Genomic DNA, 26,221 nt, shown 5'->3' with positions numbered 1-26,221 from the left:
TGAGTTCAAGCCCTAGGACTGGCTAACTAAGTAAATAAAACCTTACCCACCCATGCTATTAACAGAGGAATCTCAGATACTCCCAATCCTGGAATGAGAAGATCCCCCCCCAAAAAAAAAACTTGACCTTTGATCTTGAGACTTGGGAATCATAGAGATTGAATGGAGAGAAAGCCCCTAGCCCCTGGATTCTCAGCTCTTAGAATTCTATTGATTCCAAAAACCAGCAGAAAACTGTATTTTTTAAAAAATGTAATTTTATTATTATTAAGGACTTGTACAGAGGGGTTCTCATTCCATAAGTCAGGGAGTGAGTGCATTTCTTTTTCTGGACAACGTCACGCCTTCCTTTGCTTTCCCCTAGTTTCTTCCTTCCATTCCTGCCCACGTCACATAGGTCACCTTCCACATGGTGTCTACTGAATAGTGTGATTGCATTTGCTCACCTTTCCTCCCTCCCTTTCTATGCCTCTGTCTGCCCCCCCCCCAGGAAAAAAAAACGTAAAACTAAAACCAACACCACCACTACCACCACCAAGAACAAGAACAACAAAAAATCATGTTCTATTTCCTGAAGAAAAGTTGACTTTTAGAGAGAAACAAAAAAAGCACATACTTGGAGAACTGCTACTTGGAAAAAAAATGGCAAGAAGCAGCTCAGTGCCAGCAGGCCCAATATAACCCTCCTTCAGGGGCTGGGAAGGTGGCTCAGTGGTAGAGTGCTTGCCTTGCACGCATGAGGCCCTGGGTTCAATTCCTCAGCACCACATAAGCAGAAAAGGCTGGAAATGGCACTGTGGTTCAAGTGGTAGACCACTAGCCTTGAGCTGAAGAGCTGAGGGACAGCGCCCAGGCCCTGAGTTCAAGCCCCACAGCTGACAATAATAATAATAAGATAACCTTCCTTCAGTCTTGCACCTCCCAGCCCTGAGTAGGAAGGACAACACTTGAGCGTTGCCTTGACACTTCCCCCGCCATCTCGTATGTACACCCAAGGGTGCTGCCTTTGGGAGGCAGAATTGGGGGCTCCTCCCCTGGGAGGCAGGGCTGAGAAGGAACTGCAGGCACCCGTGTTGCTCTGCTTTCTCATTCTGTCACTGACCTCTGCGGTCCCTCTATCTCCTCATCAATACAACGAGGACATTGCCACCTGCTCAGGTGGCTTCCCAGGCCGGTGTGAGAGAGAAATGGAACCATATGTGAGCCCTTTACGGAGGCAGAAAGGCCTGCCACATTGGTGTCACCACTCGATGACTTTCGTAGGACGAGGCTGGGAGGAAGGACAGACGGCTAGGACAGTGGCGCTGACAGTGGCAGTGACTGACAGGCAGGTGGCAGCCTTTTCAGGGGGCTGCCTTTGGACCAAACTTAAAGCTTTCCATTTTACTCTTCTGGTTTAAATGTACAGAGAGAGCTGGTGACAGGTTCCAAGCTGCCTTTCTTTCTTCTGGGCTGTGATGTTGACGTTTACTCACGCATTCTCCTTTGGGACAGCTAAACAAAGGACAGCATGTTAGGAATGGGAGAAACATGTCTGTACTGCTTCGGGGGAAATGCAGGCTTCATTTCCCGTGGTGGCTGAGCTTTGGGCACCTGAGCAGGCATCAGCCTTGGCTTTGCCAGGTCTTGGCAGAGCCACATGCTGCCCATAGAGTGCCCAACCTTGGACCATTCCAGCTCTCGTGAGGCTGTCAGGTGCCTTCCCCACATCTCCAGTCCCTGGTTCTGAAGAGTGGGTGTCCCTCCGGGCTCTGAGGGGCAGAGAGCTGGGATTCAAAACAGAAGATTTCTATCGCACTCTGTCCTTGGGTCTCACCTCTGGCAGAAGCTAGGGAAACGTGACTCCAGCCCCAACCCTATATGTGCTGCATGTGGCTTCGTCCTGTGGGGGGCGCTGTGCTGCTCTGTGCCGTGGGGAGCCGTGCCCTGCCATATTTGGAACTCTGGCCTTGGAGAGGAAAAAATTTCCATGGTTTAAAGCTAACCCCAGCTTGAGGATTTATTACCTATGTCAGCAGAGATCAGAGATGGCTGGACGTTTGGCACCTGAGCGTCGGCAGAGGGGACACAGAAGGACAGGCAGCCTTGCTTAGCTATAGACCCCAGAACATTCTTAAAAAGCAGTGGCCTGCAGTACTTTGGGAAGGCAAGCTGCCTTGTGTCCATCCGGACTCCAGTAAGGCTGCCGTGGGGTGCAGCAATTTCACTGACCCAGAAAGAAAGAGATTGGAGCGGCCCCATTTGTACCCTCCCGGTCTGTCTTGGACTTTACTCTTAGAGATCAGCTGGAAGATTTCATTAGAAATCAAAGAGTTGCTCTTTGATTTTTTTTTTTAAAGAAACACGCTTGACTGCTGCCACTGGTGTCCCAGCCTTCTATAATGAGTTAGGCGACAAGAGTCCTTGAAAAGAGAGTTTGAACTGATCAATGGCATTTGGGGGTTGGAAAATGCTCAGGAGCCAGCTAATTTATAATGTCATATGGGCTAGACTGGAAGACCCAAGAGGATAGGCTGTCTGTTGGTTTTCTATTTCATCCTTTTTTTTTTTTTTTAAAGAAGGAGAGAGAAAGCACAAGGTGCCACATTTGGCTGGTGAGTCCTCAGAGGACCCCTTAGACCCTCAGCAGACTGAGGCAGGACCTTCTGCCTCAGCTCCTTTCATCCTGAAGACTTCAGCAGCTGCCCCACGCCTGCCTTCTATCCTGTCACTCAGATGCCCGATCCTGCAGTAGCCAATTCCAGCGCTGGCTAATTTGCAAGGGACACCTGTTCCTTAATTAGCCTCAGCTCGAGGTCTGCATCTTCATCTGGGCTCCTCTGATGAGCCCACCAAAGAGCTGCAGTCGAGCAGTCTGAGCGTACTGGCTGCCTCCTCCAGGTGGGGTAGCCAGTCTGTGCTCCTGAGCATTACAAGAAGAAGGGACCACCCCCCGAGTCACCGTCCAGTGGGGGGGGGTAGCAGAGCTGAGGCTATGGGAACGGGGCCTACCAGTTTTCACTCTGAAATCAGACCTGCTGTCCCCAAGACAAAGTGGGGGCAAACCCTCGTTTGGACGACCAGATGCCTGTGCCTGTGGCTTGTTGTAAATGTTGGCACCTTACAAACGCTTCCTTTTCTAGGTGTGTGTGCTTGGTCTCCTTGCAAGAATGCCCTCAGGGTTAGGATTTGGTCCCAAAGGTCCTTCTTGTCTGAAATGTTCGCAAACATACACTGAGGAGGAGGAAGATGGAGCTGGGGCTAATTAGGAAGCTGAGCTGTGCAGGGGCAGGATTCTCTGCCCTGGAAAATCATTCTGCTGCCCCCACCCTGCTTTTATGCAGTGGAACCTTCTAAGCAGAGATCTTCCGGAGGTTCCTAAGATGAGATCTGATCTCCCTTCTAAGTGTCCCCAGGAGTCTTGGCTCCCACACAGCTGGAGTACTGTGTTTTTACCTGTTAAGGTGACTGAGTGTGATCTGTGTTTCCGTTCCTAGGTCAGAGGTGAATCGTCCACCAGCAAGGTGGGGCGGGGCAGGGCAGGGCAGGGAGAAGCACTAACATATAACTGCAGGCTTCAGTTACTTGGAAATGTGTGGCAAGTGGCTTTGTATTTATTCTTCCACCTGACATCTCCTTCTCCATCCTTCAAAAGAGAAATTCATCAGTGGAAAGTTTCCCTCAAGTGGTAATTTTCCTAAATGACTTACCAGTGGTGCTGCATACAGACTAGCTTGGCCAGAGGGGGTGGCTGTGAATGCATTAGATCCTGTATCCCGCTTCCCAGCTTCACGGCCCACTGGGTAGCTGCCCTTGCTTTTGCTGTGAATCCCTTCTTCTGCCTTCCCTGGTCACCCCAACCTAACAACCCCCCCCAAGGGCTGGTTCTGAGGTCCCTAGCAGAAAGCTCTTCTTTCCAGAAATCTCCCAGCCCCGGTGACCGGCCTGCCTTCGCCCACCCCAGCTAATTAGAGCCTTTCCTTCAGCGGCACTCTTCCGTCACTCATTCTCACAGTGATAATGGACTTGGAGAAGAGGTCACAGCCTCTCCCACATCCTGCTCTCCTTGAGGAAGGGGCGGGGACTGGGCGGGCTCACCCCTCATTCTGCAGGGCTGGGAGCTCCCTCCCGCCTGCCACAGACACAGCTTCCAGGCTCAGCAGCTGGGGTAGTCACCCACTCGCTCGCGGGCCAGAGCGCACGTCCCCACGGTGGGCCCCTCTTTCCACTCAGGCTTCAGCGCCTTCTGTTGCATCTCTGGTGACTGTCATTAGCATTAACGTGATAAAATGGTGCAGTGTAAATGTTAATAAGGTCTGATGCCTCGCCTGCTTCCGAGTGGCAGATTGGAAATGGTGCCATCATCTTACCTCCAACGAACAGCTTTTAATTCCTCTGCTCCCTGAGCAGCCAATTTGGCATGGAAAACCCAGCTGCCCCCTGCCACTCCGGCTCTACTGCAAGCAGGGTCCGCATCTCCCACATACCAGTTGTCTAAGATGAGGCTTAACTCTGTGTGTGTCTGTGCGTCTGTGCATACACACACACCAATTCTGGGACTTGAACTCAGGGCCTGAGCACTGTCCCTGAGCTTTTTTGCTAAAGGCTATCTCTACCACTTGAGCTACAACACCACTTGTGGCTTTTCACTGATTAACTAGAGATGAGAGTTTCATGGACCTTTAGACTCTTCCCTCCAATTAACCACCAAAAAAACAGAAGTAGAGCTGTGGCTCAAGTGGTAGAGCTGTAGCCTTGAGCAGAAAAGCTCAGAGACAGCATCCAGATCCTAAGTTCAGTCCCCAAGACTAATCTACACACATGTGTAAACGCGCGCGCGCACACACACACACACACACAGAGTATTTCATGGGCTTTTCTGTCCAGGCTGGCTTTAAACTGTGAGCCTCAGATCTTAGCCTCCTGAGTAGCTAGGATTACAGTCGTGAGCCACTGATACCCAGCAACTTTTTTTTTTAAGTACTTTGACCTATTCTCCAGAGAAAGCACTGAGGAGGACCGGTGCTCTAGGCACCCACCCTCTGACCTGCTTCCTCCACAGCTCAGACTTTTTCCACCCCTAGTTTTTCTGCAGGTGGTACTTGTTCTTATGAATTCAGGTGGTTTGGGAATAGGTAAGTCCTTCGGGGCTGGTTCTTGCTCTCCAGACTTCCTTGTGAGCTGATTCTCGGCTGAACAATGATGTCCTGATAACTCCTCTCCTCCACGCCCTTCAGAAGGGACACCTCTCATCGGCCTGCCTCGCAGAGGGCCTGCGTCCCCTGTGTGCTCATCCGCCTGCCTCGCAGAGGGCCTGCGTCCCCTGTGCGCCCAGTGCTCCTTGTCCTTTCTTCACAGCAACAGTGAGGGCTGGTTCCTTGTTCTGTCCTCTTCTTGCTGTCACTTTGTACCGATCCCACGTGGATCGGTACTGAGGTTGCCCAGTCCCCATTGCTTACTGAAGAGCACAGGACGGAGTGGGCAGGGTGCCCAGGGCAGTGCTTAGGCCTTGCCTAGAAGTGCAGGAGCACTGGGTGCTGGTGCCTCCTACCTGTAATCCCAGCTACTCCAAGAGGCTGAGATCTGAGGATCATGATTTGAATCCAGCCCTGACAAGAAAGCCCATGAAACTCTTGTGTCCAGTCAACAAGCAAAAGGAGCTGTGATTCAAGTGATAGAGTGTCAGCCATACAGGAGTCTGGGGCTCTGGTCTTCTCCACACCCCTGGTAACTGGGCCTTACTCCCCCAGTGATGCACTCAGACCCCAGGGAGCCTCTGCCAGTGCCAGCCTGCACGTGGGGTAGGTTTGGCCCTGGCTGGGAGTACGGACTAGGTGTGTGCTCTCTCGTCCTCTATGAGGGACCTACCTTCCTCACTGCTGCTTTCCCCCCCAGGCTGTCTTCACACTCTTCCTTGGACCTTTCACCTTCTTCGACGTCCAGAAGACCAAGTACCTGCAGATCCTGACCTCCCTGATGAGATGGATTGGTGAGTCTGAGAAACATCCGAACTCTGCCCTTCTCCCTCACCCCATCCCTCCCTCCACCTCTTCTGCGAGGCGGCGCTGGGGAGGAGGCGTCCCCTGCCGGAGTCTGCCCCAGACCTCCGACCTTCCCACAGGACACAGGAGGGCACAGTGCCCCGTGTGCCTTTTACTACGCAAGAACTTCAGCACCAACAAAAGACAAATGACTTGGTTTTTTTTTGAAGTCGTGTTGGGTAGATGGAGTTGGGCTGGGACCTGGACTGCTAATTCTGGAGCTAGCCTCCTTCCCAGGCTGACAGTGGGCTCCTGGAGGCCTGGGTCGGGCTGTGCCCCTGGAGACAGGAATGGCACCATTCTACCTTCCCGCCGGGGCGCAGTGCAGCACAGTCATAAAACCCAGCGGCCTGTGGCACAGCCACTCTTCCCCTCTGAGTCCCGGACCACTGGAGTATGAAAAGACACGTGTCCACCGTGGCTCTAACTAACTAGGGCCTGCTGTGCTCCCAGCTGGAGCCAGTTAGCGGGAGGGAACGTGGTCGCTTCCACCATGTCATCCCCCACCTGCCAGCTCAGGAAAGAGGCAGCTGATGACGCCCTGGCCCAAGGACAGTGTGGGTTCTGGGCATCCATTGGATCTTTGTTTTACTTCATTGAAAAGCAAAAAGGGGACAGGAGGTGGAGCTCAGGGGCAAAAAAAAAAAAAAAAAATCTTGCCTAGCATAGAGGCCCTGGGTTTGATCACCAGCACCACCAAAACCCAAAAAGGACTGTTGCTGTTCTGATTACCAGCCCTGGGCTGTTGGCTGTGCCAGCCTCCCTGAGCTACCTCACCCCCTGCTGGACGTTCTAGAGGAATCTAGACATTCCCAGATAAGGATAACTATCAGCTTCTAGAGCAGCCCTGTGCCTGTTGACTGTGACAGTCCGCTCTTGTCTGACAAGTAATACGTCCATCTAAAGGAAGAAGCTTACAAAGGGGCGAGAAGGAGCTGACAGTAAATACAAGTTACACAAGCACCTAGACCTGGGTCAGGAGAGCAGCCAGCAGGCCTAGGTCCTGGGATGTGGCTGCCGGTAGTCCCTGCTCCCTATCTGTTTTCTCATTCTCCAGAATCTGGTTGAAAGCCAGGTGTGATGACTCACGCCTGTAATCCCAGCACTCAGGGGCAGGAGGATCATGAGTTGGGGACTAGCCTGGGCTACCTAGTGAGATGCTGTCTCAGAACAAAATATCTGGCTCTCCGAGTGGAGTCTGTCCTGGATAACCCCTGCCGTGCTGCGGAGCTGGGGAACAGAGCCCCTGAAAGGCTTTGGGCAGCAATGGGACCCTGGATCAGAGTCCGGTGTGTAAAGGTCACGGTTACCTGTCTTCTGGTGGCAGTGCTGCCGTCTTTGTGGCCATTTGCTTATCCTCCACCTTGGATCTGAGTGATAGTGAAATGTCAGGAGTTGGAGGGAACTGCTCTATGTGACAGCGAACAGGCAGTCATTTTTCTCCATGGGAGAGTCAGACCTCTGGGCTTGCAAAGCAGACCTCCTGGTGACAGAGCCCACCCAAGATGAAGGAGAACTGCCGTCAAGTAAAGTAAAGTAGACCAGAGTAAGCCAAGTGGCAGCTCCCAGCAGAGCAGTGGAGCCTCCTGGGGATTTTCCCCAGGCTGCCGCAGATCTGGAGCAAGAGGACAGAGGTGCTGGCGTCCCCTGGAGCGGTCAAGCAGTGCCCAATGGGCAGCCCTATCTGTGGGAGGGACTGTCTGCCCAGTGGTCTCAAGCCAACTCAGAACAGAGGTTGGGCCCCCCTGTGAGGGTATCTCTTCTCTGGGCCAAGCTCACCCCAGGCAGTTTTTCTAGAACTCCATAGGGGCAGTGATCTCAGAAGCCCCATTTGTCCCTTCAGGTCTCTGCCAAGTTGTCAGATTACAGCACACTCCCTTTTCATCTCGCCTTTGAAGAGCAGCTGTGTGGTCCCTCCCTGCTGGACCCTCGCTCCCACACCCGCCTGCTGCATACCCTTCCAATTCCCGCTTCCAAGATGAGGGCTGTGCCTTTCCAAGAGCCCAGGGAGGTGGGGGGGGGGCGGGCTCAGGGTGGCAATAAGCTGGTTTGGGTTCCAGGAAGACAGAGAAACAACGAGCACCAAAGGGACTGGAGAATCGTGCATAAATGTGCTGAGCCGGAAACTTTCCCGTGCTTAATTAGAAATTCGTTCTGCCATCTGTTGAAATGAGGCCAGGGGAGATCGCAGGCTCCAGAGCTTTGCTGTGGTGCTCTGGCCAGCTCCTCTGGGAGCTTTTACTCTGTCCTTCCCGCGCCTGAGAGCCCTGAGGTCCCCACAACACCTCACAGCACCAGAATTGGGCTTGTGGTTGTTCACTTGTTGTTTGTTTGTTCGTGTTTTCAGAGTGGGATTTAAAGGGTTAAATGGCCTTTGAAAATAGCCACTTGCCAGGGAAGATGTCAGACAATGGATGACCAGTGTCGATGGATCAATTGGTTTCTTATATGCCCCTAGTAAAGTTCTGGGGACAAGAGGGTGGTCAGTTTGGGATTCCTGAATCGTGAATACCTCCGAGTTCAGGTGTACGAGAAGAACCTTGTTAGCTGTCCACAAGCAAGGCTGTCCGGCCTTAGCAGACCTTCCAGCCAACCCCTTAGTCTTCCGATCCCTATCCCGAGATGATCGCTTCAGATCAGCTGCATGTAGGATCTGAGCCCAGGACCCTGACCCGGCAGCTGGCTTGCACCCCTCGTCCTGTTCCTTTTGAGGTGGGTCAAACAATGTGTGCTCCGGCAGCACACAGGCCAACAACCCAGCGTCCCTCCGCCACACCCCTCGCCTCCCACAGACTGTAAAGATGCAATGAGAACACGCAGAAAGTGCTGTTGGCACTGTTCCTGGTGCCAAGTGAGCATGCAGCGGCGAGCGGCAGTGAGCGGCACCCCATTGTTGCCCTAGCCAGCCACTGCCTACTCCTGACAGTGGCCTCAGAATAAGCCATGAGCACCAGACACCAGTGGCTCACACCTGTAACCCTAGCTACTCAGGAGGCTGAGATCTGAGGATCAGAGTTCAAAGACAGCCCAGGCAGGAAAGTTCATGAGACTCATTGCCAGTGAACCACCAGAAAACCAGAAGTAGAGCTGTGACTCAAAGTGGTACAGCACCAGAGTTGAGAAAAAAAGCTCGGGGACAGAAGAGAAAGAAGAGGAGGAAAAAGAAGAAAGGAAGAGAGGAAGGAAGGAGGGAGGAAGGAAGGAAAGAAGGGAGGGAGAGAGGGAAGGAGAAAGTGGTGAGATTAGGGGAACAAGCTCAGCCATGTCCAGAAAGAGCGAGCCATCTGCACAGCCTCCCTCACCAGCTCCGTCCCCGTCCCCGCTGCGGCTCATCCCTGCACCCAGCCTCCACCCTCACACCTTCAAGGAAACTCAGCCTACAAGAAATGAGAAGTAAGCTCCTGCAGGAGGGCAGAGGCTCTTGGGTCCTAGCTCTATGTCAAGCAGCAGGTGGCCCAGAAACACAGGAGAGGGGCACCCCACAGGCCCAGCTGCCATGGCCGGAGATCTTGGGCCTTAAGCCATGAGACTCAAGCCTGCCGGCAGCTTCCATACTGGCTGCCCCATGGAGAGCTCTCAGGCTGGAAAGGGCCACGGTGGCCTTCCTCCTTCCGTCCCATTACCACTTTCCCCGGCAGATGCTTCCCGCTTGGGAACACAAGCAGCTGGCTAAGCTCAGCGCGCCCCATTTGGCGTTATTAAAAACCCAAGTCTTTCTAATAAAGGCTGCTGCGGCGCACGCTGCCGCCCTCAGGGTTGGCTGCCGAGAGCCCGCAGGGTTTCCTTGCCTTGCTTGTGTATGCGGAGCAGACACGCGCGCGCTCAGTCTCTGTTCTCCTCAAAGTGGGTCAGACGCCGTCCTCCCCGGGCGTCGGTGGAAGAGCTGGCGCTGCCACGGGAAGTGGCTCGGTCCTACTCCCCCCACACACACACCCTGGCCCCCACAAGTGCCCCAGATTGCTTTCAAAAGCCAGAGGTGGGGGTGGGGACCCGGGGGAGCAGGAGGTCCACAAGAGGAGACCTTCACCTCGGAAGAGGAGGGCTTTCCGTGTTTCACCTGTCTCCAGGTCCATGTCTGGTCTCTGCGGGAATCCCAATCTGTCGCTCTCCACAGCCAGGGGTCTTGTGAGCCATCTGTTGCCCACCCTGCCAGTTGGCATTTAAATTCTTCCACAGCGACTCCTCCACTAGTGCCTCCTGGAGATCCAGGAAGGACCTTGTCACCCCAAATGTAGATGGCACCCCCCCACCCCCTGTCCCCACCACCGCGCAGCCAGGCCTCCCGTGCTGACCCTTCCGTCCCCTCTGCCTCACCTCCCGCCCTTACTGCTCCCCCCGCCCTTTAGGTCACTCTCCAGGGCTTTCTGGAAGCTAGCCACTCTTCAGGGTCCAGAAGAAATCCAGAAAAACCTTTTGTGTATGTTCCATTGTGGTCTCCACTTTATTCTCGGTTTAAAGGGAAGTTTATAGAGCAGAGCCCAGGGCGTCTGGCCTAGGGCTGCTCATCTTTGCTGGAGAAGAGACAGCCACAGGCAATCGCCTGCGAATGACCAGAGACTGGGCTGAGCACTGAGCGAAGGAAGCTTTTGTTCTCTGGGCGGCTTCTCTCCTCTGAGTTGGTCAGCAGCTCCACCGTGCTTGTGGCCCAGACCCCTGCAGATCCAGCCACCAGATGAGTGCTGACAGACTGGCTGCCTGGGCACTAGGGGGCAGGGAGGGCAGGTTTCAGATCGCAGCATAGGGGCTGATAGTAGCTGCCCACATGACCTCTAGGCAGGGTTGGGGCTCACACTAATGACCTTGAAGCTGTCTGGTAGTCATTCACAGGCATGCACACACACACACACACACACACACACACACACACGCAGCTGGCTTGAGCCAGCTCTGAGCATCTCTGTAGCCTAGAACTTACGTTCATACCAGGGGACTCTACACACCCTCGTCCTTGGGTTCCTCCCCGTCCTCTCCTTCCTGGTCTCTGTTCTGGAAGAAAGGCTGACTGGGCCTTCAGAGGAGGGCGACCACAAGTGTGAAGTTTTATGTTGCAATCTGCACAAAGGAGATCAGTCCTCTAGCAGCCTTCCCCCACCCCCTCCTTGCACACAGTCACAGACTGAGCTGCTCTGACAGCTTAGGAATGAAAAATTGAGACTTTGCCTCCCAGACGCCACCTGTGCGCTGCGCGCTGAGGTAGGGAAAGTTGAAGGATGACGAGGCCAGACCAGGACCTCTGCCTCCACACTGCGGCTCAGCTGGGTCCTGCCGCCGGGGAGCAGCCAGGGCTCGCCTGAGCCCCCCAGGGAGAAGGGCCGCGCTGTCCCCAGGGTGAGGCGTGGACAGAGCTTGAATCCCCTCAGAAGCAGAGGAGCCCACCCAGCAGGGGCGGAGCCAGTTGGCTTCCCATTCCCACCTTCCAGCGGAAACCCACATGTGTTCGGGGTGAGCTGTTCTGGGCAGGGCCAGCCTGGCATAGGCCTGAGAGGAAAGTCTAACCTAGGGCACAGAAGCACAACGAGGGGGCCCCCTCCCTCTCGCCAGGGGAACCTCCTCCTGGGCGGACACCAGGGTGCCCTGAAGTTTCAGGGAACCCGCTACAGACCCTGGGCCAGCACTCAGGTGGAATGGTGGCCAGGAAGGATGGGCCAGCCAGGGTAGCAGGGTACTTGCCGAGGGAGGACACTGGCTTCGTGTGGCTTCAGGCACTGGAGGGTGGTGTTGGTACAAGAGGAGGAGCCAGGGATCGCTCTGGTTCGCAGAGCAGGTGTAAGCAGCCCTTCACCTCATACCCCAGAGCCCCAGAGACCAGCTGGCATCTTTGCCAGGTGTCCTGGGAAGGGTTCTGGCCGTGGCTTGACTAGGCTGCCAGGGTGAGGTCCCCAATAGGATCACTGAGCACAAGCAGAAGCAGCGAGAGCCCAGGGCTGCAGGGGTGTTTGTTCTCAGGTGCTGGGAGCTGAGGTTCTGTGATGGGAAGATGCACTGCCATGTTTCTGACCAGCTGCTGTGGGTCAGGCTCTAGCCACGCCATCCCTGAACCACCCCCTCCACCCCTCAGGCCCCCATAGTCATCTAAGCGTGCATGCATGTGTGCATGTGTGCGCATGTGTGTGTGTGTGTGTGTGTGTGTGTGTGTGTGTGTGTACCCAGGCTTGAACTCAAGGCTTGGATGTTTTAGCTTCTTCACTCAAGGCTGGTGCTCTACCACTTGAGCCTCAGCTCTACTCACAGCTTTTTGCTGGTTAATTAGAGGCTTCGCAGACTTTTCCTGCCCCAACTAGCTTCAAACCACAATCCTCAGCTTTCAGCCTTGTGGGTAGCTAGGATTTCAGGGGTGAAGCCACTGACTTCATCTCCTTTTTTTTTTTTTTTGGTCAGTTATGGGGTCTGAACTCTGGGTCTGAGAGCTAACCTAAGCTCTTCAGCTCAAGGCTAGCACTCTATCACTTGAGCCACAGCACCACTTCTGGTTTTCTGGAGATAAGAGTCTCATGGACTTTCCTTGCCCAGGCTGGCTTTGAACCTAGACTTCAGCTTCCCTGAGTAGTTAGGATGACACGCATGAGCCACCATGCCCGGTTCATCTCTCATTTTTAAAAGCAACGAGTCTCCTCTCATTGGCTCAATGGAGTTGAGCCAAATGTAATTTGAGGACTTGGACTTGTTTGGAATAAAACAGCCTCCCTCCCTCTGGCCGTTTCTCGGACAAGCTTCCTGGGGTACCGCGCACACCCCACCTACAGACTCCCATCTCCTGTCTCTGAATGCAGCTCTCCTTTCACAGGAAGTCAGTCCCATTATTTAGAGACAAATGCCCAGTCACTACTCTGGTTATTGGGACTGAGGAATTGCTTGGTTGTCAGCTCGGGGCAATGTTGTGTGGTCCTCCCAGCCCTCCGGATGACCTAGCTTCAGGCAGGGTTGGAGCTGTCTCTCCTGCAAGGGCAGTGCAGGGGTGAAGGACGAAGCTGTACCCAAGCCCCTCCCCAAGCCCAGCTCCCCGCCTGGAGTGCTGGGGCCCGAGCTTAGTGATGAGTACACACCAGCCATTTGTTATCATTAGTTCTGGCATGTTGGTTCTGGGCTTGGAGAAGAGAGTACCCGCCCTCCAACAGCCGCCTTGACAAATGGCCGCCGCTCCTGTGTGCCAGGCTGGAGCCAGAGCCACAAATGGGACCTGGGGAACAGCGCAGGGTCTGGGACAGTACAGGCTGGAGCCTACCCAGCCTCAGAGCTCCACGAGTGGATAGACAGCCCAGCCAAAGAAAGACAACACACCAACTGGCTTGTGACAAGGCCCTGAGGCCATGATGCAGGGAGGAAGTGTGTTCTGTGCACCCTTGGCGCTTAGAGCTGTGATTCCAAATATTGGTGTGCAAACCCAGCACCCAAGGATCCAGACACATGGTCTGATCTTAATGGTGTGTCTTCCTTGTCTACCATGGCTCTGTCCTTGTCTCTTCTGGACCCTGCTGAAGACAGGGAGCAGGCCAGTGATAGGGCCTCTTGTAGGGGTGTTGGGCGGGGCTTTCAAGTTTCCAGAGGCCCTGTTGCAGCTTACACCTTTATTAAGCTATCCCTCTAGGTCGAGGACTCTGGGCCATAGGCCCATTCCTTAGCACTAAGCCCCAGCCGGTTTATTCTGATTGTAGGCCAAGCTTTGTTATAGTCCAGGGGAGCTCAGAATCTATTTGTCCTCTGTGTGTGTGTGTGTGTGTGTGTGTGTGTGTGTGTGTGTGTGTGTGTATGTGTGTGTATACACACTCACACATGCACCAATTCTGGAGCTTGAACTTAGAGCCTGGTGCTTTCCTTTAGCTTTTTTCATTCAAGGCTGTCACTCTACCCCTTGAACCGTAGCTCCAGCTTCAGCTGTTTGGTGGTTCATTGGAGACAAGAGTCTCGTGGACTTCCCTGCCCACACTAGTTTCAAACTATGATCCTCAGATCTCAGCCTCCTGAGTAGCTAGGATGACAGGCGTGAGACACTGGCAACCGGCAGAAAATCACTTTTGATTAAAAAAAAAATTTAGGTACCCCCCAAAAGCCTTTTAACTTATAGTTCACATGAAAAGATTACTAGTGAGTTGGCTTTGTTTTGTTTGACAAACTTCCTTTTTCACATTAAGCCTGGGATGTATGTGCCTTGATCTTCAGCACACCTACTTTGAGGCCTGCCACCCACGCCACCCATGCAGACGCGTGGCAGCCACACGTGGCCGTGGCTGCTGTGGCAAACAGCACAGATCCAGGTGCTTCTCAGGGTCCCCTGTCACAGCCGGGAAGTTCTGGTGCCACCTTCTCAGGGTCCTGGGCAGCATCGGGCCGTGCCCACCATCCACCTCACACCATTTCAGAGCCAGTCATGGGCATGAGCAAGGTGGTAAAGCCACCAAGAAGAAGCCCGGGTCCCGTGGTGCCACAATCTTGATCAGAGCGTAAGGTCCCCTAGGAGGGAGAAGGGGAGAGGCCGGACCCCTGTGCCGTAGGCCCAGCGCCAGCCCCACGAGATGCCAGAATTCTGCAAGGAAAGCAAAGTCCTACCAGGCCTTAGTCCACATTCCGTACGACAGGAAGTGTCTCACCGCCGCTGGCGGTGCCATCCATCCAGGTCATTTGCTGTGCTGTCTCGGGCGGTGCCCTCCCCTTTCCACACCTCCAGTGCAAGCGAGCTGCGGTGTTGACGCCCAAGGGTGCATTTTCAGCACACAAAGGAGGGAGCTGGCTGCTGACAACTCTGATTTCCTGCCCACAGAAAACCAAGGGAGGGCCGCAGAGGGTGTGTGCGTGGGAAAAGCCATGCCAAAGCCAACAGCGATCAGCACAGAAGACTTCTGAATGGAGTCCCTAAGGGGGAACATCCAAGCCCAGGGGCCCAGCCTTAGATGCCTGCTCCCCTCTCATTCCACTCCTGTAAAGTCTTGGTCCATTCATGGCTTCACCTGGCTACTAAAGCCCCGCTCTCCTGCCCCCTGCCCTCCCTCCCTGCTCAGGAAGGGAGGCCCTGAGGAGAGGCTGAGGCTGCGTTGGTGCTTGGCCTCTTAGGGATCAGCATCATCTTTGTCCTTCGGCAGGTGTTCTCTGCTCCTCGGCCATGGGGAGAGGCTCTGAGGACAGACAGTTATGGCCAGATGTCTCCCAAAGGCACTTCTTACCTAGCTCTTACTGACAGCAAGGAAGGACAGACACCATCCAGGTTCTGCAGGCAGGCAATGCAGCTCTTGTGTACATTTTGCTTTTTCCCCCGCACCTCCCTGGGAAGGGACAAGAGATGCCCCTTCTCTGTGCTGAACTCTCAGGAAGTGTGCTTCCTGTCTTTGTCTCAGCTCCGGAGATAATGACTGTCTGTCTCCCTCCCAAAGAGTTAGATATGGGGGAGCAGGCCGAGCCTCAAGGTGAATCAGTACAGGGAGCCCAGCATGTAGAACTCAGCTCAGCTGTCAGAAGCCCTTGTGCGAGCAGCACACACATCAGGTGGAATTGGGGACCGGGAAGGGGCCAACTAGAGGTGACTTCTTGTCAGTGAGCTCCTTTTCTCCTAAATCAAGGTCAGCTTGCAGCAGCCACAGACTTGCAGAGCAGAACAGCCCAAAAGATTCTCTGACACCTGGCCATGCCCCCACCAGGTGGTCTTTGACTCTGGGCCTGGGCACTATCCCTGAGCTCTTCAGCTCAAGGCTAGTGCTCTACCACTTCAGCCACAGCGCTACTGCTCACAGACTTTCCTGCCCAGGCTGGCTTTGAACCGCGATCCTCAGATCTCAGCCTCCTGAGTAGCTAGGATTACAGGTGTGAGCCACTGGCGCCCAGCTACCAGGTGGTCTTTACCCTTGGACTTAGGTACCTGTCATCAGCCACCTGCTGATGCCCTGTGTGACTGCCAGCTGATCCATCTGTCCATCCTTCCTTCCTTCTCTTTCCTTCTTTCCTTCCTCTATTTTTGTGCCAGTACTGGGGCTTAAACTCAGGGCCTGGATGCTATCCTTCAGCTTTTTTCACTCCGAGCTGAAGCTCTGTCACTTGAGCCATAGTTCTACTTGGCTTTTTGGTGGTTAATTGGAGATAAGAGTCTCACAGATTTTCCTGCCCAACCTGGCTTCAAACTGTGAGCCTCAGATCTCAGTCTCCTGAGTAGCTACGCTTACAGGTGTGAGCCACAGGTGTCCAGCGCCAGGTGTCCAGCGCCAGTCCTCCCCTCACCCCCCGTGGCCTGAAGAGTGCCAGCAGCACTTAGCAGATACTATGTGCCTCTTTGTTGACTAAACAAGTGGGTGGTTCCGGTCAGAAGCAGCAAACGAAGTCCCCTGCCGCTGCCCATCACTCTGCAGCTGAGCCTGCCTAGGCCTGCCAGCCCTCAGGCGACAGTGTCAGGCCCTCACCACCCTCTGCCCTCTCCCTGGCTCCTTGACGTTTCTCCTCGTCCCTTGAAGTGTCACCGCCAGTGTGGAATGCACACGGGCGCACACATGACATCCCTGAGGCTAAGCCCAAGAGACCTCAGGAGAGAGCCGCACCCCCCCCCCGGCTCCCCACACATCGGATGGGGAAGTCCTGGACATCAGGATCCCTGGCTGCTGTCTCGCCCCCCTGTCCATCCACACCTCCCACGCAGCCTTGAGATGAGCCAGAGCCCCGTGGCCGGCGCCGGCACTCAAGCTGTGTCCCCAACACACCGCCTGGCCGTGACCGTCGCTCACGGCTTGTCATCCTCCCTTCATCTTGATTTATGAGCAAACCTAATGAGTTTTTGGAGCAGCTGTCTCCCAGGGATGGGGCGATCAATCTAGGAGATAACTGAACGCTGTCCTCCAGCAGCGCAGGGAGGGAGGCACCAGGGCAGGGCAGTGGCCCCCACAGGCCTGAGCCCCCAACGCTCCCATGCCTTCCCCTTCTGTCTAGCTTGTGGAACCCAGGGCTTGGGGTGTACAGGCTCCTTTTAAATGCCGAATGCCCGTCTATAGGCCAGGCCAGAATGACTTCCTTCTCAGCCCCCTCCCATATTAGCTCCGCCCAAAATAACCTGGTGGTGAGGAGCAGAAGGGTCTGCCTGTGGGGTGGGGCGGGGGGTCACCCAGGGCTTGCCTTCAGGCTCAGGTGCTTCTGGGGGCTCCAGGCTGTCCTTGGGGCCCATGCTTCCTTCCCTGGTGCGAGGGTGCGTGTCCGCCAGGGCGCAAGGCAAGCCTGGCACACACAGGGGCACGGGGCGCCGCCACAGCGGGTCACAGGCACTCCGCTTTAGTCTTCCCGGAGCCAGGGCACGTCCTGTGCCCCACAGCCAGCCCCGTGAGCTCCTGACAGCCACGCAGCTGTGACCACCGCGGGGAGGGGAGATGGAGCCAGGCTCAAGGAGACGCCCCCCCCCCACCTTCCCCACCCTACCCCACCCCACCCCCGCCAGGTGCGGCTCACAAAGCCTCTCCTCCACCTAGCTGATTTAGGCTGACGGGAGGGGTCCTTCATGATAGACAATTGAAGTGACCAGTGATGGTTATATAAGAGTTTTTACTTGCAGTGCTGGGGCTTGAACTTAGGACCTCCTATTCTTGCTTAGCTTTTCTGTTCAAGGTTGGTGCTCTACTTTAACTGTACATGTCCATTTCCATAAGGCATTCTGTTATCATTGTCCTTTAGCTCTTTCACTTCAAGTTGGCCCCCTACCTCTTGAGCAATAGTTCTGCTTCTAGCCTTTTGGTGGTTAATTGGAGATAAGAGTCTCACAGATGTTCCTGCCCAGGCTGGCTTTGAACTGTGATCCTCAGATCTCAGCCTCCTGAGTAGCTAGGATGACAGGCGAGAGCCACCAGCACCTGGCTAGAAAATAGATTTTGATGACAAAGTTTAAGAGAACCTGTCTCGACCAGGTGGAAGTGTTATCAGGTTAAACATAGCTATAGCTAAGAGAATTCTGACATGTGTCTGTCTACAGTAACCATGGCTTCGTAGGCCATCCTGAAAGTTCTAGAAAATACCCCTACATACTCAGTGAAGTAAAGATGCAGGTCCTCACTCTTGGTAGGTGTGTGGGAGCAGAGGGACAGTTGTGTGCTTCACAAAACAAGTCTTGTGGCTTTGAGAACTTACTCCTCCCTGGTTTGTTGGCATGGAGCCCTCACCAGGGCTGCCTGATGGCTGCTCTCGGTAAGCAATCCGTTCCACTGCCTTTCCTGTGGCCTCTTAGCGATGTAGGGGTGCCAGGAGAGTGGAAGAGGAGCCAGCATCCCAGGTAATGAGCTGCACACATCCTGGTCACACGGCTCTGCTTTCAGGACCCAGGGGCCCAAGGCTGAGGTCAGGTGACACACACTGAAGGATTTCTCCCCTGGCTTCTTTCTAAATTGGTGCCAGAGCCTAGAGCAGGGCAGGTCAGAGATAGCACCCCGAGCAGTTGTGGCAGAGGAAGATTTGAAACTTGACTGGTAGCCACTGACCCCTTCCCCCCCATCACCCTGACCCAGTGCCCTACCTACAGCGGCACGGCTGCCTGCCGCCGCCTCCGGTGCCCCCAGCTCCTGCTCTGTGGCCGTGAAGCCCTCCTGGTGCCCGGCCCGCCACCTCCAGCCAGCCAGTGTCCCCACACCCCGTCCAGTGCCCCTCCTGCGGGACTGGCCCTTCTCACACTCTGGTCTGTTTCCCATACCCACTCCTCTACCCATCCCACAAATCTCCCATACAAGCGGGAGAGGAACTAGGTCGCCCTGTCTCCTTACTTCCCAGCCAGGAAGATTTGTGCTGCCCGGGAGTGGCAGGACGGGCGCCCGTGAAAGGCAGACACAGATCATCTTCTTTATTGGCAATTTTCACAGAGCTGTTCCCGCGCCTCCCCCGCCCCGCCTGTCCCTGACAGCGATTAAAAGTAATAGATGATCCCGCCCCACTCCAAATGTCACCGTGGGAGGACACTCCCCATGGAATGTCCAGCAGCATGACCTCTCCCAGGATCCGGGGATTGTTGTCATCTCCTGAAGAGAATAGTGGGGGGGGTCCCCTAACGCCATCCCTGGAGGAGATCTCTAAGCCTCCGCTGGGGTTGGATGGGAGGGGTTGAACTGCGTGCCGTTCCCTGCTCACCCACTCCCCTCTACCCTGCTCCAAGAAGCATCCCGTATCCCTGTGGTTTCCCCTGAGGCCTCAGGGCCCAGGCTAGAGGCACCATCAGATCTGCTCTAAGCAGACTCAGTGAGGGTTGGAAATCCAGAATGGAGACAGGCTCTCCTGGAACCGTGTTTGTGTGTTGAACACCTAAGGTGGCAGCTCTGGGTAATCTGGAGAGCAGATACAGCAGCTAGAAAAGATCTGGAAAATGCACTTCTCTGCCTGTCAGGAATGTTTGTCCATTGATGGTTCCGTTCTTCCTGAACCCCGGTTGTGTGGGTACAGTGCCCAGCCATGCCTGCCTGTGTTCCTCCCCCCAAAAGACCATTGCACAAGCAGGTAGATGAAGCCAGCCTGGTCTCGCATCAGCAGCGGAGTCTGATGGGTCTGAACAGTGAGGCTCACAGGTCCCTTTCTGCTTCGGTAGGAAATCCCCTGTCCTTTCCAGGCCACCAGGCTCCAAAGAACAGCCATGTGCTATTTGGTGTCATTTCTTCCCCCAGAGGGACCAGGTGCCACTTCCTGCTCTGAACAGGACAGGGAGAAGGTTCTGTTGCACAGCCATGGTGGGCCTGCCCCCATGGGGCTTTGGGGCTGCATGAACCTGCAGGTGACAGTTGCCTCACTGAGCCCCAGTTCTTCCACATCCCCCTTTCCCACCCCCACCCCCCTCCCCCAGACCAAGAGGAAGTTTCCACGCCCACTGGCTGACTCCCCGTCCTGTGTTGCAGCCTTTGCCATCATGATCGTTCTGGCCCTGGTCCGCATCGGGAAGGGGCAAGGAGAGGGGCACCCGCCCCTGGCCGACCTCTCCGGGGTGCGGAACCTCTTCGGGGTGTGCGTCTACTCCTTCATGTGCCAGCACTCCCTGCCATCCCTCGTCACGCCCGTCTCCTCCAAACGCCACCTCACGCGCCTCGTGTTCCTGGACTACGTGCTGATCCTGGCCTTCTACGGGCTCCTCTCCTTCACGGCCATCTTCTGCTTCCGTGGCGACAGCTTCCAGGACATGTACACCCTCAACTTCGCCCGCTGCGACGTGGTGAGGCTGGCCGCCGTCCGCTTCTTCCTGGGCCTCTTTCCCGTCTTCACCATCAGCACCAACTTCCCCATCATCGCCGTGACCCTGCGCAACAACTGGAAGACGCTCTTCCACCGGGAGGGCGGCGCCTACCCGTGGGTGGTGGACCGCGTGGTGTTCCCCACCATCACCCTGGCGCCCCCCGTGCTGGTGGCCTTCTGCACCCACGACCTGGAGTCCCTGGTGGGCATCACCGGAGCCTACGCGGGCACCGGCATCCAGTACGTGATCCCCGCCTTCCTGGTGTACCACTGCCGCAAGGACACCCAGCTGGCCTTCGGCTACGGGACGGTCAACAGGCACTGGTCCCCGTTCCGCCACACCTTCTGGGTGGGCTTCGTGCTGCTCTGGGCCTTCTCCTGCTTCTTCTTTGTCACGGCCAACATTGTCCTCAGTGAGACGAAGCTCTGAGGGCAGCGGGGCTGGGACCTCAGCCCTGGCCTCCCCACCACCGAGCAAGATGCTCATTCCACGATGGCCCCCTGCCCACCCAGGACGCTCCCGGTCTGTGTCCTCGGTCTCGCCCAGCGGGGCAGCACGTGGCTGCTCCTAGGTTGCAGGATGCACCCCCCCCCGCCCCACTCCACCCCACCATTCGAGGCAGGCTCCTCTGTGGTGGAGACGCAGTGCTGGCACTGCTGCTATTTATGCCAGCCTCGGTGTTCCCTCCCTGCTCCCTCTTGCGTCCTTGTCTGTCCTCGAGTAGCCGCTGCCTCTCAAAGCCCAGGCCCTGGCCATCCTAACGTGGCCTGCCGGGAAGCGCCAGGGCCCAGCTGCTGCCAGGCCCGACAGTGGCTAAATGCTGCTCCTGGGGGAGGGCCTGGCGCACCCCGGGCACAAGAACAGGAAGTGCTAATTGGCCTCAGAATTTCTAGACTAGAGCTGTGAGGGCCCTTGCTGTGGGTGCCAACCCGGGGACAGCAGCCATGGACTGTGCCTTCCGCGGGGCACCCCGCAGCCCGTAAGCTGGCTTAACGCCCTTGGCTTGTGACCCCCCCGAGTGGAACTCCCTGCTCCCTGGCCACCCCACAATGGGGAGTCCTTGGGGCCTCCCACAGTAAGGAGCTGCCCCCCCCGTGGCATAGTGCCCTGGGCACCTGTAGAAGATCAGCCCAGATTGCCTCAACGCTGCACCCCAACACTAAAGGGGCACCCCCACGGACTTGACTGTGGGTGCTCACTGTCCACACTGCCTCGGGCTGCTGTGAGATAGGAGAAGGCCAGTCCCCCCTTCCCTCCCCCCCCGCCCCTCCCCCACCGTCCCCCTCCCAATCATGCATGCACCTGCCTCCCCAGCACAGGTGACAACAAACTCCACATTTGCCATGTGCCTTCTGTTTCGGCCCTGGGGGTGGGGAGCCGCCTCTGGGGAGTTTGGGGGCCCTCCGGTGCCCGTTCCTCCTCTCGATTTCAGTGCCTTGTTCCCCACTCCTGAGGAAAGCCACCTTCCCCCTCCCACTTCTCGTCTCACCTCACATTTAAAGCCGGGGCAGTGCCACAAGGCTGGGTGCCCTCCCCCCCCCACCTTGGGAATCAGGGGAGCTGCAAAGACCAGAATCCGCAGGCAGCGCCCCCACCTCCCACCTCTGCCTTCAACATCCACACCTCGAAGAGACCCCGGGGCGCGATCGGCCGCAGCCTGCCTCACCGTGTCACCTTTGCAGTCCCCACCACTGTCCCCCCATAAGGTCATTTCCCACCCATGTGAAAAACACACGCACCCGCCATTACCCCATCTTCCAAGCTAGGTGGGCGCCGCCGCGGCAAGCAAGAGTAATGAAGCCATGCTCGCCCTCCCCCTGTGCCCAGGCCCTCCCTGAAGCTGCTCCGCCGTGTGCTGAGAACTCAATTAAAACATCTGTACTTACCCTTCTCCAATTATGCTCTATCTTGCTTAAGGACAAAGCAAATTAAATCATCCCGCCACCCCTCGCTCCTAACCAAATTTTGTAATCAAGATGATTAGCATCATAAAGCCCGGCTTGATGTATGTGACAATCTGGAGCCACCTACAGCGGCCGGCCCAGCCACGGCCGTGCGCGCTCGTGCACGTGCACACACATTTCCTTCCACCTGCCAGCAGAGCTCGGAGCAGCACGGGCCACTGTCTGGTTCCTGTGCTCCTTGGTCTCCATCTGTCTTGCCAGAGGTCAGATGAGATCAGACACCTTCCTCCCCAGGTCAGGTGGTTTAGGGGACACAGGGAAGAAGACCCCCACAATATGACCTACTTGCTTTCTGTGTGTGATCAAAGCAGCTGCACGTGGGTACATGAACTCGGTGATGTGGCTGGGGAGGTCTTGGGTCCCTTTGCAGGGAGTCCCTGGGGGTCAGTGTGGAGAGGACAAGAAGTGTCACCATGGAGGAGATCTTAAACTTCATCAGCTGCCACTGTCCACAACAGGGACCAGCCTCGGGGCAGGCCAGGTCAAGGTGGGAGTAAAGGATCTGTGCCTGCCTCGGTGGGAAGCACCAGACCCTACCTGAGCATCAGAACCCGGTGCCAGCGGCTCCGGCTGCACCTCACGTGACACCAGGAGATGGGGCAGATGGCGGCTGATGGGCTGGGAGGCGCAGGCACCAGGCCAGGTCAGGCCGCACAACTGTGCTCACTACAGGAGGCCAGCAGCGGCCTCAGCAACAGGCGGAGGCTAATGTCAAGAGCACGGGATGCAGGCTTCTGCTGCCTCATGGGAAAACAGTGGGGGGGGGGGAGTGTCAAGTGGCTGGCAGTGCCCAAGTCCTGGGGACAAGAGAGGCCTAGATTTCAACCTGTCCCAGGGGTCAGAGGCCCAAGCAAGACAGACAAGCCAAGAGCCACTGAAAAGAGCTCCAAGATCCTGGGCCACAAGTGGGCGCTGCCACTGCTTCTCGGCCCCTGGGGCCTTGGGCTGCTGTGTAGCAGGTACGGTGTTGGGTGCTTTGTGTGAGCATCTGGCGATTAGACCTGAGAGGCCAAAGCCTCTGCGGTCTCTTTCTCTGCAAAGCACCTAGTGCTGGACAATCAGACCATAAAAGACTGAGCTCAGTGCCTGGCACAAGTGTGCAATAAAGCTGCTGTTTACCAAAATGTAAGTCTCCCTCGTCGCTCGTTGCCCTCCCTGGGCTTCTAGCCCAGGTCTCCTTTGAGACTCCAGGTTCACAGTTGGTTTCGTAGCTTAATGAGGAGAGAGTTCTCATGGCCAGTACCTGCTGTAATTTAAACCAGGAAACAAACCTGATTGGTTCAGGATCTACAAGATTTCGGTGGGGGTGTGGGGAGGTGGACTTAAAAAAACAAACAAACTTGAACTCTGTCTCTTCAAAGTCTCTCTCCTGGCTTTCTGGACAAAGCTGGTATGGACTTGAGCTTCCAGCTAGAGTCCAGGGAAAGCAGGGCAGCTGCAGAAAAGAAGTGGGTCAGACTAAGTCTCCTGCTACGGCAGGACTTCTGTTCCTGCCTCCCACCGAAAGGAAAAAGCAGCACTGGGGGAAATCTGAGTTGTCAGGCCTTCTCGGAGACATTTTTCACAGCTATGGCTTCTTGTCCTCTCCTCCCTTATCAGGCTTTCTGCTTCCCAAGGGGATTGGCACAGGCAGGGGCATTGTCCCTTTACGCAGGAAGCCAGGCCAGCCTTCTCTGAGATGCAGGAAGCATCCTCCTCTACTCCTTCCCCTCCATTCCTAGGGAAGGAACAAGCAGCTGGCTCCTGGCCCAGCAGCAGGTGCCGCTCCACATTCGGCTCTTAATTATCTTTCCAGTTCTTGGTTATTAATGATCTTGGGCAGCAAGCAGAGCAGCCTAGACCTCGTACCCCCTCCCAGCCTCACCTGCTGCAGCCTCCTCCTTGGAGCTGCACAGGGGACCCTGAGGAATGTGAGGGGCTCAGGTCCAAGGACCCTGCCACTCCCATGGCTACAACCAAAGTCAAATCTTTCCAAAACAGCAGCCTGAGCCCTCATCTAAACCCACACTCACCCACCTGTTGCTCAGTGTCAATGAAACCTGGCTCCCACCAGTGGAAATCCCCAGGGCAGGGCAGAACTTGAACCATATTAGGGGAGGAGGGGGCACCCATTCTTGGGATGGTCCGACTCTGGCTACAGCTGGAAGCAACCTATCCTGCCATTTGGCTACTCTTGCCCCTAAAATCAAACCCAAACAGCCCAATTTTCATGGTCCCCATCCAAATAGTAGGTCTTCACAGACTGACCAGCAAGAAGCAGGCTGGACATCCATAGCTCATGCCTGCAATCCTAGCTATTCGGGAGGCTGGGCTCTGAGGCTCGCCATTTGAAGCCAGCCTGAGCAGGAAAGTCTATGAGACTCTTATCTCCAATTAACTACTAAAAAGCCAGAAGTGGGGCTGTGGTTCAAGTGGTAGAGCACTAGTATTGAACACAGAAGCTCTGGGACAGCACTCAAGACCTGAGTTCAAGTCCCAGGATGGGCACAAAAAAAAAAACCCAAAAGCTATGGGAGAGGAACCTAGAGGGAGGGACCCCCTCACCCCTCATACACCTTCCTCTCTATCACAGGAAATGAGTTCCTGCTTCCTCCACTCGATTCTCTAGAGGATAGTCTGGCCTCTACCTTTGTGTGATGGGATTGGTAACGGTTACCACGTTTATGGCACAGAGATGAATGCTTCCTCCCTTCACGGGCATAGTCGTGCAGGGGAGAGTTTGATGTAATTGCACACCATTGGCCAATGGTGCGTCACAGGAAGGGGAGCTCAGCCAAGGACGGGGAGCCAAAACAAAGAGTGAGAAATCTAGGCACGGGTAAGACGGAGCCACTCTGAGCTGGGATGCCACCTACACTGGGTTCCCAAGATCCATGGGACAGATGCAGCCAGCCACGCCCCAGACGAGCTTAGCTGGCTCCCCACAACAGACTTCTGTTGCCTTCTCCACCCTGACCCCATCAGACTCCCCGGGATCCCTGGCAGGAGTCACAGCCCTGGCACCAACCAACCTCTCCTTTCCAGGAGACCGAGGGGCTAGACTCTGTCCATCACCACAGCCTCCACGCGGTACACAATTGTCACATCTGGCACCAACACAGGTGGAGCTGCCACCGAATACCAAAGGTTGCTGCTGTCTGGAGCCGCTCCCACACCCCTCTGAGACACCTGAAGCTAAGTCGTCCCCAGGGAGCTGCCCACCTGCTCCAGGCCCCTCCTGGACTAATCCCAGGATGCTCTGCTCACCTACAGGCTGGGATAGTCCCATGATGCTCCTGTCACCTACAGGCTGGGATATTCCCAGGATGCTCTGTCACCTACAGGCTCCAGCAGGCAGAATGAGGCGGCCAGAACCAGTGCGTTGTAAAAGGTTTGTTTAATGACCCAAGACTCCCGTAAGAACAAACTCCAAGGGTGGAAACGGCCCCATTTCAACTCCCAAGTTCCAGCTTCTGTGCCCCACCCCCTGGCCACAGCAGCCATGAGTAGAGACTGGCAGACTCCATCCAGGACCAGGACACCCTCTGGGATCCTTACCCTCTGCCCCCTGCAGTGCTGGGCTGGATGGACAGGACTTCGCAAGATAGAACATCCACAGTCGGCCGGTGGCAGGACTTGAGCCTGCTGAGGTCGCTGCGCTGGCCGTGGAAGACATCATGTGCCGCTGTTTCCCCCCCAGGCCAGGGTTTCTTGATAGCAGCCAGGGAAGCCCCAAACCTGCCGGTGCCCTCATTCCGGCAGGACCAAGCAGAAGATCCAGCCCAGCACCTCACACTTCCGACTCCAGGCTGGAGACCCGCCTCCAGGTGCATGGTGCTGAGAAGCTTTGAGTCACACAGGCCCCACGGCGGGCCTCGTGCAGCACCCTGCTGTCCCTGCAGCCCGTGCTCAGCCCCAGGGTCCTGCCCCTGGGTGCCCCGTGGCCCCAGGCCCCGGGGAGCCAGGGACGATGGCTGGCGCAGGGTGGGAGATGAGGGCAGACAGCACTCCAGCAGAACGGCAGGTGGGCTCCAGTGTGCAGGCAGACGTGCCGTCGGGGCTGCCCACCGTCCGGCCACGCCTCCCAGGGGGAGGGCAGCCGC

General features: G+C 56.0%; 2 protein-coding genes and 1 long non-coding RNA gene across 4 annotated transcripts in view; 1 reads left to right on the top strand and 2 right to left on the bottom strand.

Moving 5' to 3' along the window:
• Positions 1–21,931, top strand: part of Tmem104 (transmembrane protein 104) — a 53,283-nt gene extending 31,352 nt beyond the window's left edge. For both annotated transcript variants that reach the window (XM_013035971.1, XM_013035977.1), the window contains exons 9-10: positions 5,875–5,968; positions 19,844–21,931. In XM_013035971.1, the coding sequence (XP_012891425.1) occupies positions 5,875–5,968; positions 19,844–20,604 (855 nt within the window). In that variant the 3' untranslated portion in view covers positions 20,605–21,931. The remainder of the gene's footprint in view (positions 1–5,874; positions 5,969–19,843) is intronic.
• LOC106000696 lies at positions 842–5,936 on the bottom strand. The gene is made up of 4 exons (XR_001175806.1): positions 5,848–5,936; positions 3,436–3,625; positions 1,817–1,948; positions 842–1,494 (listed from the first exon to the last, which is right to left on the bottom strand). It is a non-coding gene; the product is annotated as an uncharacterized LOC106000696 (long non-coding RNA).
• A 3,608-nt stretch (positions 21,932–25,539) lies between the features above and the next one.
• Grin2c (glutamate receptor, ionotropic, N-methyl D-aspartate 2C) overlaps positions 25,540–26,221 on the bottom strand; it is a 17,639-nt gene continuing 16,957 nt past the window's right edge. Inside the window, exon 14 of the mRNA XM_013036546.1 lies at positions 25,540–26,199. Coding sequence (XP_012892000.1) covers positions 25,909–26,199 — 291 coding nt within the window. The 3' untranslated portion in view covers positions 25,540–25,908. The remainder of the gene's footprint in view (positions 26,200–26,221) is intronic.

This window comes from Dipodomys ordii, unplaced genomic scaffold, assembly GCF_000151885.1.
Source record: "Dipodomys ordii isolate 6190 unplaced genomic scaffold, Dord_2.0 Scaffold7, whole genome shotgun sequence".
Classification (NCBI taxonomy): Eukaryota; Metazoa; Chordata; class Mammalia; order Rodentia; family Heteromyidae; genus Dipodomys; species Dipodomys ordii.
This window is presented reverse-complemented; position numbering and strand designations above follow the sequence as displayed.